This window comes from Trichophyton rubrum (assembly GCF_000151425.1).
Source record: "Trichophyton rubrum CBS 118892 genomic scaffold supercont2.7, whole genome shotgun sequence".
In the NCBI taxonomy this organism is placed as follows: Eukaryota; Fungi; Ascomycota; class Eurotiomycetes; order Onygenales; family Arthrodermataceae; genus Trichophyton; species Trichophyton rubrum.
Genome location: NW_003456422.1, coordinates 598,736 through 613,600, shown reverse-complemented (window position 1 = coordinate 613,600; position 14,865 = coordinate 598,736). Strand labels below are relative to the sequence as shown.

Here is a 14,865-nt window from a genome sequence, read left to right as displayed (position 1 = left end):
AAAGACATTATTCAAGTAAAATTGCTGAAGATTTCTCATAATCGCCTGCTGTACAGGCAGCAGCTGTGGTTGAGCGTACGGGGTAGATGGTTTAAACTTAACTTTAAATGTTCACGAAAGGGAAAGTATGCCGATCTCGGAAAAGCTGCTGTTTTGATCCGGGGTCAGCTTAGTTAACCTAACGTCAAAAAGCGATCATTGAAATCAACACCCAACACAACACATAAGAAAAGCATCCTCAATATCGTCTTCCCTCTCTCATTTTTCTGTTTCCCACAAAATGCCCTCAAATCCTAGAGATCGATATGGTAGTAAGAGACCGAGGTCTCGTTCGCCACCTCCACACGCACCGCCAGAGAAATTGCGACATATCGATAGCCAGCAGTGGTATGCCGGTCGAAGTAGGGGTCAAGGGAGTGCAAATCGAGGCGCTTGGAACTTGAAAGAACAAACACGACTTAACCAATTACAAGAAGATGAAAAAATGCGTGAATGGGTTGCGCAGGAAGACACGTTTGTGCTTAGGCAAGCGAAGAAGAAGGCCGAATTACGAGTTAAAGATGGACGCGCCAAACCTATCGACTGGCTCACCATTACCCTTCGTGTTATTGATCCGACTCGGAACCCATTAGACGACGAAATTGCAGACTCGGAACTAGATTTAGTGGAGCCAGAGGGCGTTTTTGAAGGATTATCAAATGCACAGCTGTCAAGCCTTGAGAAGGACATCGATACTTTCTTGTCTCTTGAGACCAGTGCTGATAATCGTGACTATTGGAAGGTAAATCACATCATACGAGAAATCTGCACTTCGCTGTCTTACTGATCTTTATCTAGACTATGAAAGTAATATGTCAGGATCAGATCCGAAAGGCAGAATCCTCAGCCCCAGAAAAACGTGCGGTTACCTCAGTCGCCGCTGATATTGATAGATTACTCGGTCCAAAAACATATGATGAGCTTGTCACGCTAGAAAAGCAAATACGCCGGAAGTTGGATTCTAATGAGCCGATTGATACTGATTATTGGGAACAGCTCTTGAAGAGCCTTTCAGTATGGAAGGCGCGTGCGAAGTTAAAGCGAGTTTATAGTGCTGTTATCGAAAACCGCGTTGATGAGTTGCGGAAGCAACAGCGTGAGGAGGCTGAGAGTGTTCAGAAAAAACTTGCCCCTTTAGCTCCATATAAGGGTACTCGAACCTCGCAGCAGGAACTTGAACAGATGACCCTGCTCGACCCCGAGCCTCTTCTACAACTTCGCAGCCAAGATAAAAATTTAGAGGTTATGGATGAAGAAGAGTTGCTGAGCCATATAGTATGTTCATCTTACCCCCATAGCTATTCTCTCCTGCATTGTGACTAACTGCATCTAGGCCCAAGAAAGGAGGAAAATCATCAAAATGGGGTTTGTCCCGCTACGCAACCGCTTGACTGAGAAACAAGCCCCTTCATCTATGGTCACATCAGAATCTCCTGCCATTACATCTTCTGCTCCACGCTTTCTTCCAACGACAAACGATGATTTCTCCCAGGCCACAAAAGCCTTATACGAAAGGGAAGTGGCACGAGGAGTTAGCGAAAATGAGGAGATATTTGCTGGAGAAGAGACTATCAGCACATCTAAACCGAGTTGGGCGAATAAGTATAGGCCACGAAAGCCACGATACTTCAACCGTGTGCAGATGGGATATGAATGGAACAAATATAACCAAACCCATTATGACTATGATGACCCTCCCCCAAAAGTTGTGCAGGGGTACAAATTCAACATCTTCTATCCGGATCTTATTGACAAGGCAAAAGCCCCCACCTATCGCATCGAAAGAGAACATGGTAGGAAACGAGGGCAGTCTTTTGCTCCCGCCGGAGAAGAAGACACATGTCTACTCCGCTTCATTGCCGGTCCACCTTATGAAGATTTGGCCTTCCGTATCGTAGACAAGGAGTGGGACTACAGTGCAAAGCGAGAACGTGGGTTTAGGAGCACGTTTGATAAAGTATGTACTAGTTTCGATTCTATGTGGCTCAAACATTGCCATGCATGGGTGGCCTCAGCTAATTACTATCCAGGGCATTTTGCAACTTCATTTCCAATTTAAGAAGGTAGGTGTCATATCATATTATGTTTCCACGCTTGCGACTACACGGGCTAACACTTATCACAGATATACTATCGTAAATGATGTTGAAATAAACATGATTTATAGTCGGCTTTTACACCTGCATCACATGGTGCGAACGAATGCCGTATGCTCTACGATAGCATCCTGGATTTCACAAGTTAAGGTGACGCTCGTGGCACTTGGGCGTCTTCTTGTATTTCTTCACGTTTAAGAATTGTTCCGAGGGGAATTTTGCTCCATAGGAACAGCAGCACACCTATTGCCCAAATGATGTCTACTTATAGTCAGCCTATTACTGCCAACGCCAGGCTAGTCGGTTAAATATGACCACTCCGCAGGGAAGTTTGTTGCAAGATTGCATTTGACGTATCCTTTGTACTCAAGGTGGTTAGGGTGGTAATTTCCAAGGCCGTGTTATTTGGTCATCCTATTGGATATGCATCTGGAGATCTACAATAATTTTAATTGGAGGTTTACAGCCGCCTCACCGGACCTTGCGCTGTGAGACCTTCCAGAAGACCCTATCCGGTGCTTTTTCCTGAAACCCAGCCACCTTGAGCTAGACCGTTCTGCGGGATGTAACTCATGACAGGTTAATGTTCTCCTGCAGCTCCCCGTCTGTGCCCAACGAGCATGACAAGGTTTGAAGCTAGTCTGCTTGACACATTTCCCCAACCTGCTCCCCGTCCCGTCAGGCTACCGCTGTAGAACTTGGAGTTCTCTAGCATCCTTGGTCAATAATCGGTTTTGTATACCTCCAAAAGATTGCTGTTCCACAAAGGCATTCTTTTTCAGGCAGGGCAATATTTCAGCATACAAAAGCCCTCTCATTCAACCATCATTTTTGCTGCTTTGTTTGCTCATTTTCGACAGGAGTTATACGGGTTGTCTGCAGCAATCGTGTCGCGCAGGTGAGCTGGCATGTTCTCCCACAGGACTCAGCCATTTTGCAGGACAATATATGAAATTTGCCTAGAGAAGCCCCAGTTACTTCCTTATTTCTCCATACCCTTGTCTCACGAATCGTCTCCTGGAAAGCCGGCCTCAACCTAGTCCTTGAGATCTTCTGTCTCCACAAATCTTAACGCTGTCTTAAACATATTGGATGGAGCTCGTTTCTCCAAATCTTGAGGAAAGTTGAGAAGATATGGACGATGACACGGGCATTCTCTGCCCTTCAATCTGTACGCAGATGCATCATAGCAATTCCCCTCCGTTTTCCACTCCGCAGGGTGGTGAGATGTCTCAAAGTCAATGCGCTCCAGGCTCTGCTGCCACCTCGCTACATCAACACAGGCGTGTTATCTCTCATCCTTCAATACTGCAACAGATGCTTGATCCAAGTCTTTTTGGAGACACTCTCCAGCAACAACGGCAACTTTCATCCATGACACACAGCCATGGAAGTTGGGGCTCGGCTATGGAACCAAATACTTTTTGCAGCACGGACGCAATGGCGTATGATATTGTGGAGAATAAGGGAAACATACTATCTTGGGAAGACGAAACTCCCGGGTCTACCGAGCTGGAACTTGACCTGTTCGCCGCGACTTATCCTCTGTTTGATGAATTCCGCGAACTCGAATGCCTCGGATACCAGACCTCCAGGCAACCAAACACATCCACAAGCTCGCAGAGAAGTTGCAGCCAGATATATGATAATCATTATCCAAATTCGGTATCTACTTGTTCTCGACCGTCGTTTGATAGCTCGACCTCTCGGCCGGAAAGCGCAATTTACCCCCCTCTCTCGCCTGAGAACTCTGTTGGCTCTAACTCTCCGATTGACTTCCATCTGCTCTATGGCGCTGACTCGCTTGTACGTTCTGTACCCGAGGCCGGGAACTTGGCATCCGAAGATGAGACAGACGATGACAGTGTCTCATCCGAAGAACCCTACGCAAGATTGATTTGGAGAGCACTCATGTCTGCCCCTGGTCATAAGATGGTTTTGAAGGAGATATACGAGTGGTTTGAAAAGAACACTAGCAAAGCCAAAAACTCTGACTCTAAAGGATGGCAGAATAGTATTCGACATAATCTGTCTATGAATGCGGTAAGATACTGAGGCATACTCATAATCTTTTCATAAGCATTCCTACTCACTTCACTAGGCATTCGAAGGTGTCAAAGAAGTTTTATCACCTGGGGCGCAAACCCGAAAATCTGGTAACGCTTGGGTCCTCACTGAACGTGCTATCAGGCATGGAGTACAGTCCACAACCCGTTACCGCAAACCAGGAGTCCACAAGAAATCCCAAAAATCAGATCATCCAGCCCCTCAGAGGCAAAAATCAGGAGCTAGGGGAGGTCGTGCCGCCAAAAAAGCCGCCAAATACAGACGAGCCATTCAAGAGTCTCAAAGACTTGACCGAAACTCTCAAAATGCGCCTCCTTCTGATATACCCTTCAATCAACACGGCATACTTGCTCAAACGGCGAGCTGCGTTGAGTATGGGCCTGCAGAACCAGTGAATAACTACGTGTTGAGCGACTACGGGCTTGAAAACCTTTTGGGTTGTAATGAGCTTATACCACGATCACCGTTATTTTACCCCGACTTGGATCTGGATGAGAACCAACAACCCTCTGGGGCTACTGTCTTAGGAGGCCAGCCGATCGGTCGAGATTTTAATTCCCTACTGCAGTAAACTTTGATATTTCGTTTGTGGATACACACTTCTCCAACTCGATGGATACACATTCGTCCTATTCCCATTACTTTCTTTTCCCCAGCCGTTGCTTTGAACATTGCGCTGGGGCACCAGTGTGCCGTGCCCTGTTTTGCTTTTTCTTCCCATTTCGTTTACTTTTTCAGAGCCAAATCCCTTGGACGAGCTCTTCTTCGTTCGGATTTTTCTTTCTTTTCTTTCTCTCTCCTCCTCTTTAACTGGGACCCATAGGCACTGCTGGCGTATGGGGTTTATTATTGAGTGACTTTCGGCTTCTTTTACGGTTTCGGTTTCCACCCATTTTTGAGCCGGCGAGCTTCATGTGGGGGTATTTCCTTGGGTGCATGAGGTGGGCATGTACACGGCTGGTTCCCCGTTCGACATATGTACATTAGCTGCAGTAAGAGGTCATTCATCTGGTAATTAAATAGTCGCTATCTGGACCAGGCATGGTTTTGTTTGGGGGGGGGGGGTGATACGCCGTACTTAGAGGGCTAATAAATCAACGAAAATATGGCATCAAAATCAGCCGCCCCCATGCGCTCTCTTCTCATGTTCAGTCATAGCCAGTGTTTCGGTGCACAAGCGATCAGACCCTTTCACCGGGCCAATGATACTAACAATATAAGCCAGGCTCTGCGCTAAGGACGTCCGTTTCTCCTTTACTCCGTTCTCTACTCCGCATTACAACCACCATCCTCGTCTAAGAGATACGAAGTACTCCGTACGTTGAGAGCAAGAATCTGCTAATCTAGCCTCTGCATTATTAGTTCACAGCAATTAAAAAGAAAAGAAAGGGAGGGAGAAACGGGGGTGAGGGACCTGGCGTCTTTGCTATTAAGGTCGATTAGCTATATGCGCGTTTGGGTCAGGTTGCCATTCTCCTCTTGAACTGCATCCCGTAGTATGCATTTTTTTTTTTTTTTTTTTTTTTTGGCTTGACGAAATATGGAATTCAGGTCTCACATTCTTTCCGTATAGCCGCACCACGAAGCGTGGTACAGAGTACGGAGAATGCACCCTAGCATTCTCCGTACTCTGTACCATATGTGCAATCTCCATAAACCGGTGAGTGCTGGCCCATGTGCAGTAGTATCTTCGCCCTTGAGAGACCGTACGAAGGGTCACGTTTAGGCACCGTTGAAAGTTTACTCTGCTCTCGACTATAACCTAGGTATATCAGAGACACGTACTCCGTAGTAGAACTGTAATCGAGGTTGGCTAATAATACCAGACGGTGGCCTCGTCGTTGAAGATGACGTGTCCAAAAAGCAGCTCCTGTGTCGACTTGACCGTGGCTGGCTTTTCCAGAGTTGATATTCTACGTATTCAACCCCGTCCAAGGCACACCAGGCGGTCAAATTGATTCCAGGACGCAGCACGCAGCACGGCGGTTGATCGTATCTAAGTGGACGCCCATTACTCTGTACGGGGGTACCCGTCAGTTGGAAAAATCATGTATTTGCTTTTTGATGGCGGAAAAGGAGCCCGCCGCTGTCACTTTCATTTCCTACGGGATGAGGATGACTCTTGCTAAGCCAGCTAGTTAGCTCACTATAGAATAACAAAGCATGACGTTGGCATTCGAAGCCAACCGGAGACTGCGGCGCCGTGCCACACGCTTAGCGGTTCGATAATTGGAACTGATGGCTTTGTTCAACCGATGTGGAAGTGATGCATCCTGCAGACACGCAAAGGGAGGATGTCAATGAATCTCTGGGTTCTCTGCTCGATGCAAGTCACCATCGCTATAATTGCAGCGCCATGCAGAATAATCTTACCTGGCAGCCATAACTCACGTAACAATTACAAAGGAGACTGCCGAGCATTCATCCACGCCGTCTCTTCGTCCAACATTCACCCTGTGCCGTCCTTGTGTTCAAAACCGGATCGGATCTCTGAGCCCGCTGTACCCATACAGCGTATGCCCTCCGAGACTGGTATCTATCCGCTGTACGACATCTGGAGGCTGCAAACGTTTATACTAATACATAACCATTCCCCCTCCTTAGGCTCCGGCACATCTCCCTAGGAATATGCAGGGAATACTCTGACCCTGTTCCTCGGAGATCTGAGTTCCCTCTAGGATATCATTATTTACGCCTTGCAGACCACAGCGGGATGCTGGATGATCAGCCGAAAAGCCAATTGAACATGCACGGGCTCTCCCCATGCTGCTGCGAGAATGAGCTCCTTGTCATTATTACTCAAGGGTTAACTAGTTATCAGCACAGGGAGGAGTGGCAACTGGTGAATATTTTCTATGAAGATCCTTGAACAAAGTTCCGGAACTCTCGATCCCCGTCCTGGACATGGTGATATTACACCTATATTTATCATTGACTATTAATCCTCGGAGGCATTGAATAAATTTGAGTGATACCATTTGACATTCAAAGGCTCTGATGCACATGCAGATATTGAACCTCGCTTCATTCATCGTCTTTGCCGAGAGGTTGCCTTCCTGCGTGTTACCCATTTATATATTCATTCGTGGCCGGAGTAGTCAACCCTGAGCGCAGGATTACTCCATGGCAGAAATGATCTATTATTAGACAGTATGCCACGAAAACTAAACTGGTGTCCTGCTTTCTTCTATGCTCTTCAGCCGAGGCAACGAGTCAAATAAAGGCAGGCTAAGCGGACGATCGAGATTTCCTTGAATATACGCATGAAGCTGCAGAAGCATATAGGACACAAAGACTCTTAATAGGCTGGCTAAGGCCGTGAGAGGTCCATGAGACTCTTGTTTGAGTCATGCATACAGTAAACACTTGAATCCAGCCATCCATTGCGTTCGATGCATATTCTAGATCCCTCGACCCTAGAAGTGTTAAACTATGCAGGATTTAAACCCTTGACTATTACTGACTCTCCGAGATTTTATCTCTGGACATTCTCCGTAGAATTTCTAGATTCCAGATTTTCGTAGACCTGGTGTCACACTGATTATGGCTTCTTTGATAGAGCGTAAACTAAAACAGTCATTCTATAGGTTGGGACAAGCATAATTCAACACTGTAAGCCGTGACTTTATAGCATTGCTGCACCCTTTCAAAATCAAAACCACTCTATAGAGATTAAGACTAGCTAGATTGTGGATAAAGTTAACCAGAAGGGAGACTCTACTCGCTATAGTTACTCTCCTATATGTAAACCAGAATATGAAGCGAGGAGTTAACTAAAGAAAGCTACCCAACTAATGCAAAATATTTGAAACCAGATATCAAATTTGCACAAAACTAAGCCTCTAGGCTTTACTTACCAGAATAGTATAAACCTGTGGCAAGTAAAGGTTATTAATACAAATTCTTGTGGTCGACTAGTTATTAAGATAGTTATATTTGTCGCTGAAAAAGGTTGGGGAAAGACATCCATGATTGAAATGGCTAAATTAAATTCTAAATCAAAGAATAACTCATCACACATGGCACTAGTTACTCCAGATTGCTACCAATATATACTCAATGCTGATGGATCATGAGCCATAAGGTTAGATAGAGACTAACATTACAAATTGGTTAAGCAACAGCCATGGTTCTAGATAGAGGAGATGAAGTATAGCAACACCAGAAGGATTAGAGCCGTAGACTTTACATAAGAGTTATCTGGCATCTATGCCTAGTGCTGAACAATGTTTAAACGCCCCTATTGATTGTTTACATCAAAGTCACTTGGAAATGGATGTGGTTGAATTTGACCCTCCCCACAAGGGAGCAACCTTAAATGCGATTGGGCCTCAACGACCCGACGGCGGAACCTTTGGCTGGCATTTTATTTTTCCAGGCCGACTGCTTAACTTCCATCCAACCTTGGAATCCATATTAGGTATCCATCAATAACTACTGGAACCGTGCCTACATGCCTAGGTAGGCCGTCCAAAGTTGAGATCCAGTAAAGTCCACGCAAGCTATCGATATTCCTTTAAAACAGGCTAAAATTATCATATGTGGACAAAAGGGTGTAGAGGACTAGTACGATGTTGGACTATGAACCTGCCAATAACCATAATACCCAGGATGATCATTATATCCATTAGGTATGTAAATGAGAAATGACCGTCACATCTATCCTCGTAGATGCGCATCCACTCAAAAGGGCAAAGCTAATAATACTGGAGCTTTTAGCTCTCCTTTCTTTCGGTGTCTTGTTCACCAGGTGCAACAAGTCTGACTTTCTTTGGAGATATAACGGCCGAAGGCACTAAACCACCAGAAGAAGGTCCAGCGGTACTTCCTTGGACTGCGGCAGGTCCAGCCTCCACAGTACTAGGAACTCCCCCGCCAAGGATGCCTCTAACCCTTTCAACAGCTCTGCTTTCGCCAGCTGTCCATGAATCTCTCTTGATGAACGTTGAGCTCGGCTTGCGACCATAGAAGGCATTTCGCGACCTTTTGCTAGCTTCCTGTTGGGCAAGGCGGTTCTGCTCTCGTCGAGGGCCGGGCCCACAGTCATGGAAGCATCCAGGAGTGGGACAGCCACCTTCGCTAAGTGATATATCTATTAGCCACGCAGTTAAACAAGCTGTATGGGCTCCGTGTCCGCATGTCTGGCACCATGACCAAAGGCCTGAGCCGTATAATCGAGATCCAGGTTGTTCCTGTTGTTGATATATTAAGCCATCTTCAAGCGGGCTAATGCTCGTATAAGAACCATCGGTTAGGTTGGTATTAGTTCGTGGGCCATGGTTGGTTTCGGTCACCCAATCTGCAGGGGGTTTACGACTGACGCAAATTGTACATGGGGGTTGAGGTGTGTTGCATCGATGACATAGCTTATTGTCTTGGATTGGATTTTCATAGGGTTTGTTGCATTCAAAACAAAACACGTTAATGAATGTATCCTTTTGGGCATAGTCATAGAGAGCTGGATATGACGGAACACAGACAAGTCGAAATTCAGCGGCTTCAACAAACATGCCCTGCCGGAGAAGCTGTTCATTGAAGGTTTTGAATATTAGCTCCCGCTCTTCCTGGGGTAGAAGCTCGTCACAAGAGCTGTAGAGAATGTGCATCTTATGAAGAAGGTGAGACGCAGAGAGTATGTCAACAGATGCACTACTACAGTAGTGTTTTATTATTTCTCTTACGATTGTTTGAACACCCCAGGGTGTGTCTGACGTAGACTTTGGACAGAGTGGGAGGGTAACAGACGTTTCTGCCGGCAGAGAATGGTTCCGTGTATTAGGCGGGGTTTTAAACCGTGCTGGAGGACGAGAATACCCAACCCGCGAAGGCTTTCTTATGGGAGATGACTCTGCCAGGAAAGGTAGCGGGCTGACAGGCCTTTCAAGGTCAACGGTCGCAGATTGTGTAGGCAAATCTTCTATTGACATGTCACTCATTGAGTCGCTGTGGTTTTCCCATCTCCCAGGCCTAGGAGGAGAGCTCCCTTCCAGCTCGGGTATATCATGTAGCGACCCTTCAGTTGTCGGTGGCCAGCCTTCATAACGCGAAGGCTCGTTTGTGAGTGAAGAAGATGCCTCATCAAAGGACTTTGTGCGGTGGGAGCTATCCGAAGCTGAAAACATAGGAAAACTCTCACCGGAGTCGTGGCGTTTGTATGTAACGGGAATAGAAGGTCTCTCCTGTGCCGCACGCTCCATTGATAACAAGCGTTTGCGAAAGACTTGATGGGTCTGTGGCGCCACGATGTCGCCATTTTCCTTTTTATTGACTCCCTTGTCTTCTTCGCCTTCATCTTTAATGGCCGATTCATCACCAGTGGGTTTAGGGTGAGGTTTCTCATCACGCCTCCATTCCGCCCTACCAGATATAGCTCGAGGAGCTGATCTTGTCTGGTCTGGAATCGCTTCTTCACCGTTGGGTTGAGTTGAGCGCTTGTTTGTCGGAGTTTTCATTCCATTGGTATCTTGAAGCCAAGCAGCTTCGGCATTATCAAGGCCTAGGCCAGCCACGCTCGCCTGCGCCTGTTTGCTTAGTACCTCATCACTTGATAAAATCAGTGATGGGATCGGCCTTAGTTGCCCAAGTTCTTCATTTAAGCCTGTATCTGGTACCTGCCCGCTAGCTATAGCAGCAGCAATTGATGAATCGGGAATGGGTCGCGCAAGGGGAGTTGTAGCACCAGAATTTGGCTCTGGACTTAGTGTCATAAGTCTTTGAGAATCTCCATCCACGACACCTTTGAAGATTCGAGTCTTGGACTTCTCAGAAACAGTTGGATCAAGCTTTATTATATTAGTGCTACTACCACGGCTACCAATTTTAGGTGCAGCCTTGGAGATACTGTTTTGTTTCAACTCAAGTTGACGCTGCTTGTGCTGAGTTAGTAGTTCCTGTGAAATGGCATACCTTACAATTCGCCAAGTCTGCGCCAACCGGCCGAAGCGTACTGCTGCAGCTTGTAGGGTATTCTCGTCTAACCCATCTAGAAGGTGTTTAACGACTTCAACTGACATATTCCGTTCGTTGAGCGGGTCTGCCAGTAGTGGCGAATAATGATGCACTAGATAATGGAAGGCATCTGGGTTGAATGTTGTTCCCTCAACACGTCCTATCATGCCGTCTTGTTGATTGGTAATATCTTTCATATTACCGACTGACTTGACAAGTGGGATGACCTGTAGTTCATCATCTTGCATAGGTGGGGTAGCACTAAGGGATTTAGAGCTTCTGGCTGATGATAACTTGGTTGAACGTTTTCGGATTCCAACCACTTGAGATCCGTCATCGGGAGCCTCGTCGGTGAGACTGTGGCTAGCAGTGTGTAGCTTGTCCTCGCCCTCTTTAGCCCTTCGTTGAGAAGGCACAGGGACAGATTCAACGGTTTCTGTATTGCTGTAGTTATAACTCTGCTTGTGTCTTCTTCGACGTGGTTCGAAAAATGCGAGAACTTTGCCATCAGGGCTCCATGTTACCGCACATGGAGCTCTTCGCTCTATAGCTTCAGGGGCTAAGCTGATATCAGTCTGCATGAATATACCCTCCGAAGTCACCGTCCATAGATAATCTTGGGAATGCCATAATAGGTCAGTAGCCGAGTTGGCATAACGGTCAATCTCCTTGTACGGAATGTGTGGCCTTCTAAAGTCCCAGATGTGGATACGGGGGTCTTCCTGATCGTATGACGTAACAATCTGAGTAGATTCCCAGCTGGCGGTCTCATAATCATGGCCTGTCAAGGACGGTGGTCGCCAGCGCGCATTTGAAACAGCCTGCGGCGTCCTGAGTTGGAGGCATGGTTTTTGTCTTCGGTCAGTCGAAGAGAAGTTCCACACTTTTACTTGGCGGTCCACACTGCCGCTGAGAAGATGCCTGCCATCAGGGTGCCAGTCTACAGAAGAACAGGCTTTTTCATGGGCATTTATCCGTATAACAGGAACATTGTCCTTACGAATGTCCCATTTTTGAATAACACCACTGTCTGTAGCTGTGGCAAACTCTACGGGCTCAGCAGGGGACCACCTGATATCACGTACTGCCTCGCTGTGGCCATTGAACACGCTTGTACTCCCAATATGCATGGCAGCTCTATCACTGGACACCGTGCGTAAATCCCATAGTCGCACGGTGGCATCTTGGCTTCCAGAAAGTAACCAGGCCCCACGATATGGGCTGAAGGCGAGTCGATGGACCTGGCGTGAATGCTCATGGAACCGGCTATACTCCACGCCAGGGCGGCTCAGGTCATAAACAACAATACGTCCATTGCTTGTTGCTGCAGCGATGATTCGGTTATACTCCGAATGAGACCACTTGACGTCCTTGGTAGCTAGGTGTTCTTTGTTTTTGGTGGACGGTCCAGAAGGGTGGTGGCTGGAGGAGTGGCCGATGACAGCGGACCGGATATTTGTCTCTTCAACACATTGTGAAGACGTGACGCGTATTGTCTTAAGGATTTCCCTTCCGGCGACGACAGCATGAGTGCGCTGTGGAGAGATGTCAACAGCCGATATTGGGATTCCTGTCTTATGCGTGATTATCGGGGCGCTGCCAGGACTAAAAATAGAATACCATATCGTAAGATTGCTGTTTGTATTTCTCAAAAGCATCAAAAATGATCTGCTGCGCCCTTGACGGACAGATTGTTCGCATTCTAAGACACCAGAACTTACGGAGAAATGGTATAACTGGGTCTAGTCACCAGGGCTGGAGGTGGTGTTGGGACTGGCAGTGGAGAAGTAGGCTGTGGGCTTGGAGGCCTGGAACCATAAATGAATGGGTGAGCGAGCCGCGCAAGAGCACTGGTAGCTCTGTTTGAATAGCGCTGGGGTGGTAAGGGAGGTGCCGGGGGAGGCGGAGGAGGTAGCGGCGGCGGCGGTGGTGGAGGGGGAGCAGCACCAGCAGAGACACCTGGAGTTGCTATGCCTGAGCTGTGGCCGCGCGGTGAATCGGCCATTGTGGTGTGAAGCAAGACGAGAGATCAGATCGGCCCCGCTCGATCTGCTGACGTCTGGTGATCCATCGCCTGCTCGCCTCGAGACAAGGTGGTGGCCAGGGATCGTGATCTCTTGTTCTTGGGCCGTGACCATGAATCGCGAAGTGCCTCTCGATGTCTCTTTTTGCTTCTTCTCGGGTGTTAAGAGTCATCACGTGATATATTTTAAGGTTCACAGCCGCATGTCAGCAACATCGACGCTCCGTGCATGGGATGTATGGAGATAACCTGCGTGTTGTCCGAGTCGGTGGACATCGACCATGGTAGTATACAATATTGCGTGACGGCATGGGGCTTCGACGCTGCGCCCCCCTCTCGGCGACTGTTTGACAAATGGGATCTTTAGCATTCGCTGGGCGCGGGTTGCAAAGAGGCTCTGCGATTGGATCTTAATATGGAGTTATTGGACAAGGGAGATACCCAGCGGTTCAAACTGAAATATTGCTGTTCATGGCACCTGTAGAGCAGCTGCGGAGGGTATTACGGAAGATATTGCGGAGCCGGGGCCAATAACACTTATCATCCCCGCTCATGGCCGTTTGGAAGATAGAGGAAGACTCAAAGACGTCTTTGAATGCCGCTATTGGAGTGAGCTGAGAGGGATGTCTACCATGTTTGAAAGTAAAAAAGGTGTTTCCACTGGAGAATCATGCTTACTTTGGATGCTACCGGATCGAGATACGCTCATGTTCAACAGGCCTGGTAATATCCTTCCATTCTAGTATGGGAGCCATCGTACTGGAGAAGCTCCCTTACAGCCATAGGAGTTCCACCTACCCCGAAGGGCCGAAATCTCACGAAGGGCTGGACGAGATTTAGCCCACCTAGCCTGGGTAGTAGGTTACGCGCTTCCGTTCTACTTCTTTGGTTAGCCAACTGTCCGTTGGACTACTGTTGTTCAGGGAGCTCTTTGTAAATATTTACCTTGGGCTCGGGTCGGAGATATCTGAGACACTGCTACACTTGTGCTCAGTGTAAACTTTCTAGATCGACTGACTGGAGGTCCTCTTTAACTATATTATGAAGAATTTCAAGCCGGAGACTACCGCCTCTGGGCTGAGAGTCTGAGAATATGCAAAGTGGCTTTCTACAATATTGGGCCATATGTTCAGCATGCCCGCTTGAGGATGCTGTAGACTTGTATACAGATAAATTACATACCAAAGAAAAACATACCAATTGCTCTAGGATGAGGTTGAATGTTTCCTTAATGGGCCCGAAACTCTCATCAATCACATGACCAGGTAAAATTTGACGGCCAGCGAAGGATTGAAGCAAAAGAGAGACGAGAGACAGAGCATCGAGAGCTTGGGAAAGTTGCTGGAGAAGCTAATGCTCCGAATCTCGCCTGCAGGGCAATCCGAGGGAAAGACGGGCTCGCTTAGGCTGGGCCGTAGAAGAGGCACCCGTTTGAGCCTGTTACAAGAGACGGAAAGCTAGAGGAACGGCGGTGACTGCTGTGGGAAGCCGTCGGAGGTTGATGACATGGCATGGATGGTATGGCCAGCGACGGTTCCGCGGCGCGGATGACGGCAAGGAAAGCTAGTGCAATCAATTGCCTGCTGCATTGCATTTTATTCTAGGTTGGTAGACAGAGCTAAGTAAGTAGTACCTAATGCGTCGTTGTGTTTGGCGGCAACGGCCCGCCAGGGGGAAAGCGGATGGTCGTTA

At 47.5% G+C, this 14,865-nt stretch overlaps 4 protein-coding genes across 4 annotated transcripts; 3 read left to right on the top strand and 1 right to left on the bottom strand.

Moving 5' to 3' along the window:
• Positions 1–280: 280 nt before the first annotated feature.
• Positions 281–826, top strand: TERG_12381 (uncharacterized protein; the record flags this gene model as incomplete). Its single annotated transcript, XM_047751344.1, has 1 exon — positions 281–826. The coding sequence occupies one exon, from the start codon at positions 281–283 to the stop codon at positions 824–826; it is 546 nt and encodes a 181-aa protein (XP_047606816.1).
• Positions 827–1,399: 573 nt separating this feature from the next.
• TERG_12380 (uncharacterized protein) lies at positions 1,400–2,182 on the top strand (the record flags this gene model as incomplete). Its single annotated transcript, XM_003233173.2, has 3 exons — positions 1,400–1,996; positions 2,070–2,102; positions 2,165–2,182. The coding sequence occupies 3 exons, from the start codon at positions 1,400–1,402 to the stop codon at positions 2,180–2,182; spliced, it is 648 nt and encodes a 215-aa protein (XP_003233221.2).
• A 1,087-nt stretch (positions 2,183–3,269) lies between these two features.
• TERG_06215 (uncharacterized protein) lies at positions 3,270–4,190 on the top strand (the record flags this gene model as incomplete). Its single annotated transcript, XM_003233172.2, has 1 exon — positions 3,270–4,190. The coding sequence occupies one exon, from the start codon at positions 3,270–3,272 to the stop codon at positions 4,188–4,190; it is 921 nt and encodes a 306-aa protein (XP_003233220.2).
• A 2,212-nt stretch (positions 4,191–6,402) lies between these two features.
• TERG_06214 (uncharacterized protein) lies at positions 6,403–13,155 on the bottom strand (the record flags this gene model as incomplete). Its single annotated transcript, XM_003233171.2, has 2 exons — positions 6,403–12,755; positions 12,872–13,155. 2 exons carry the CDS (start codon positions 13,153–13,155, stop codon positions 8,918–8,920), a joined length of 4,122 nt encoding a protein of 1,373 aa, XP_003233219.1. The 3' UTR covers positions 6,403–8,917.
• Positions 13,156–14,865: the final 1,710 nt, after the last annotated feature.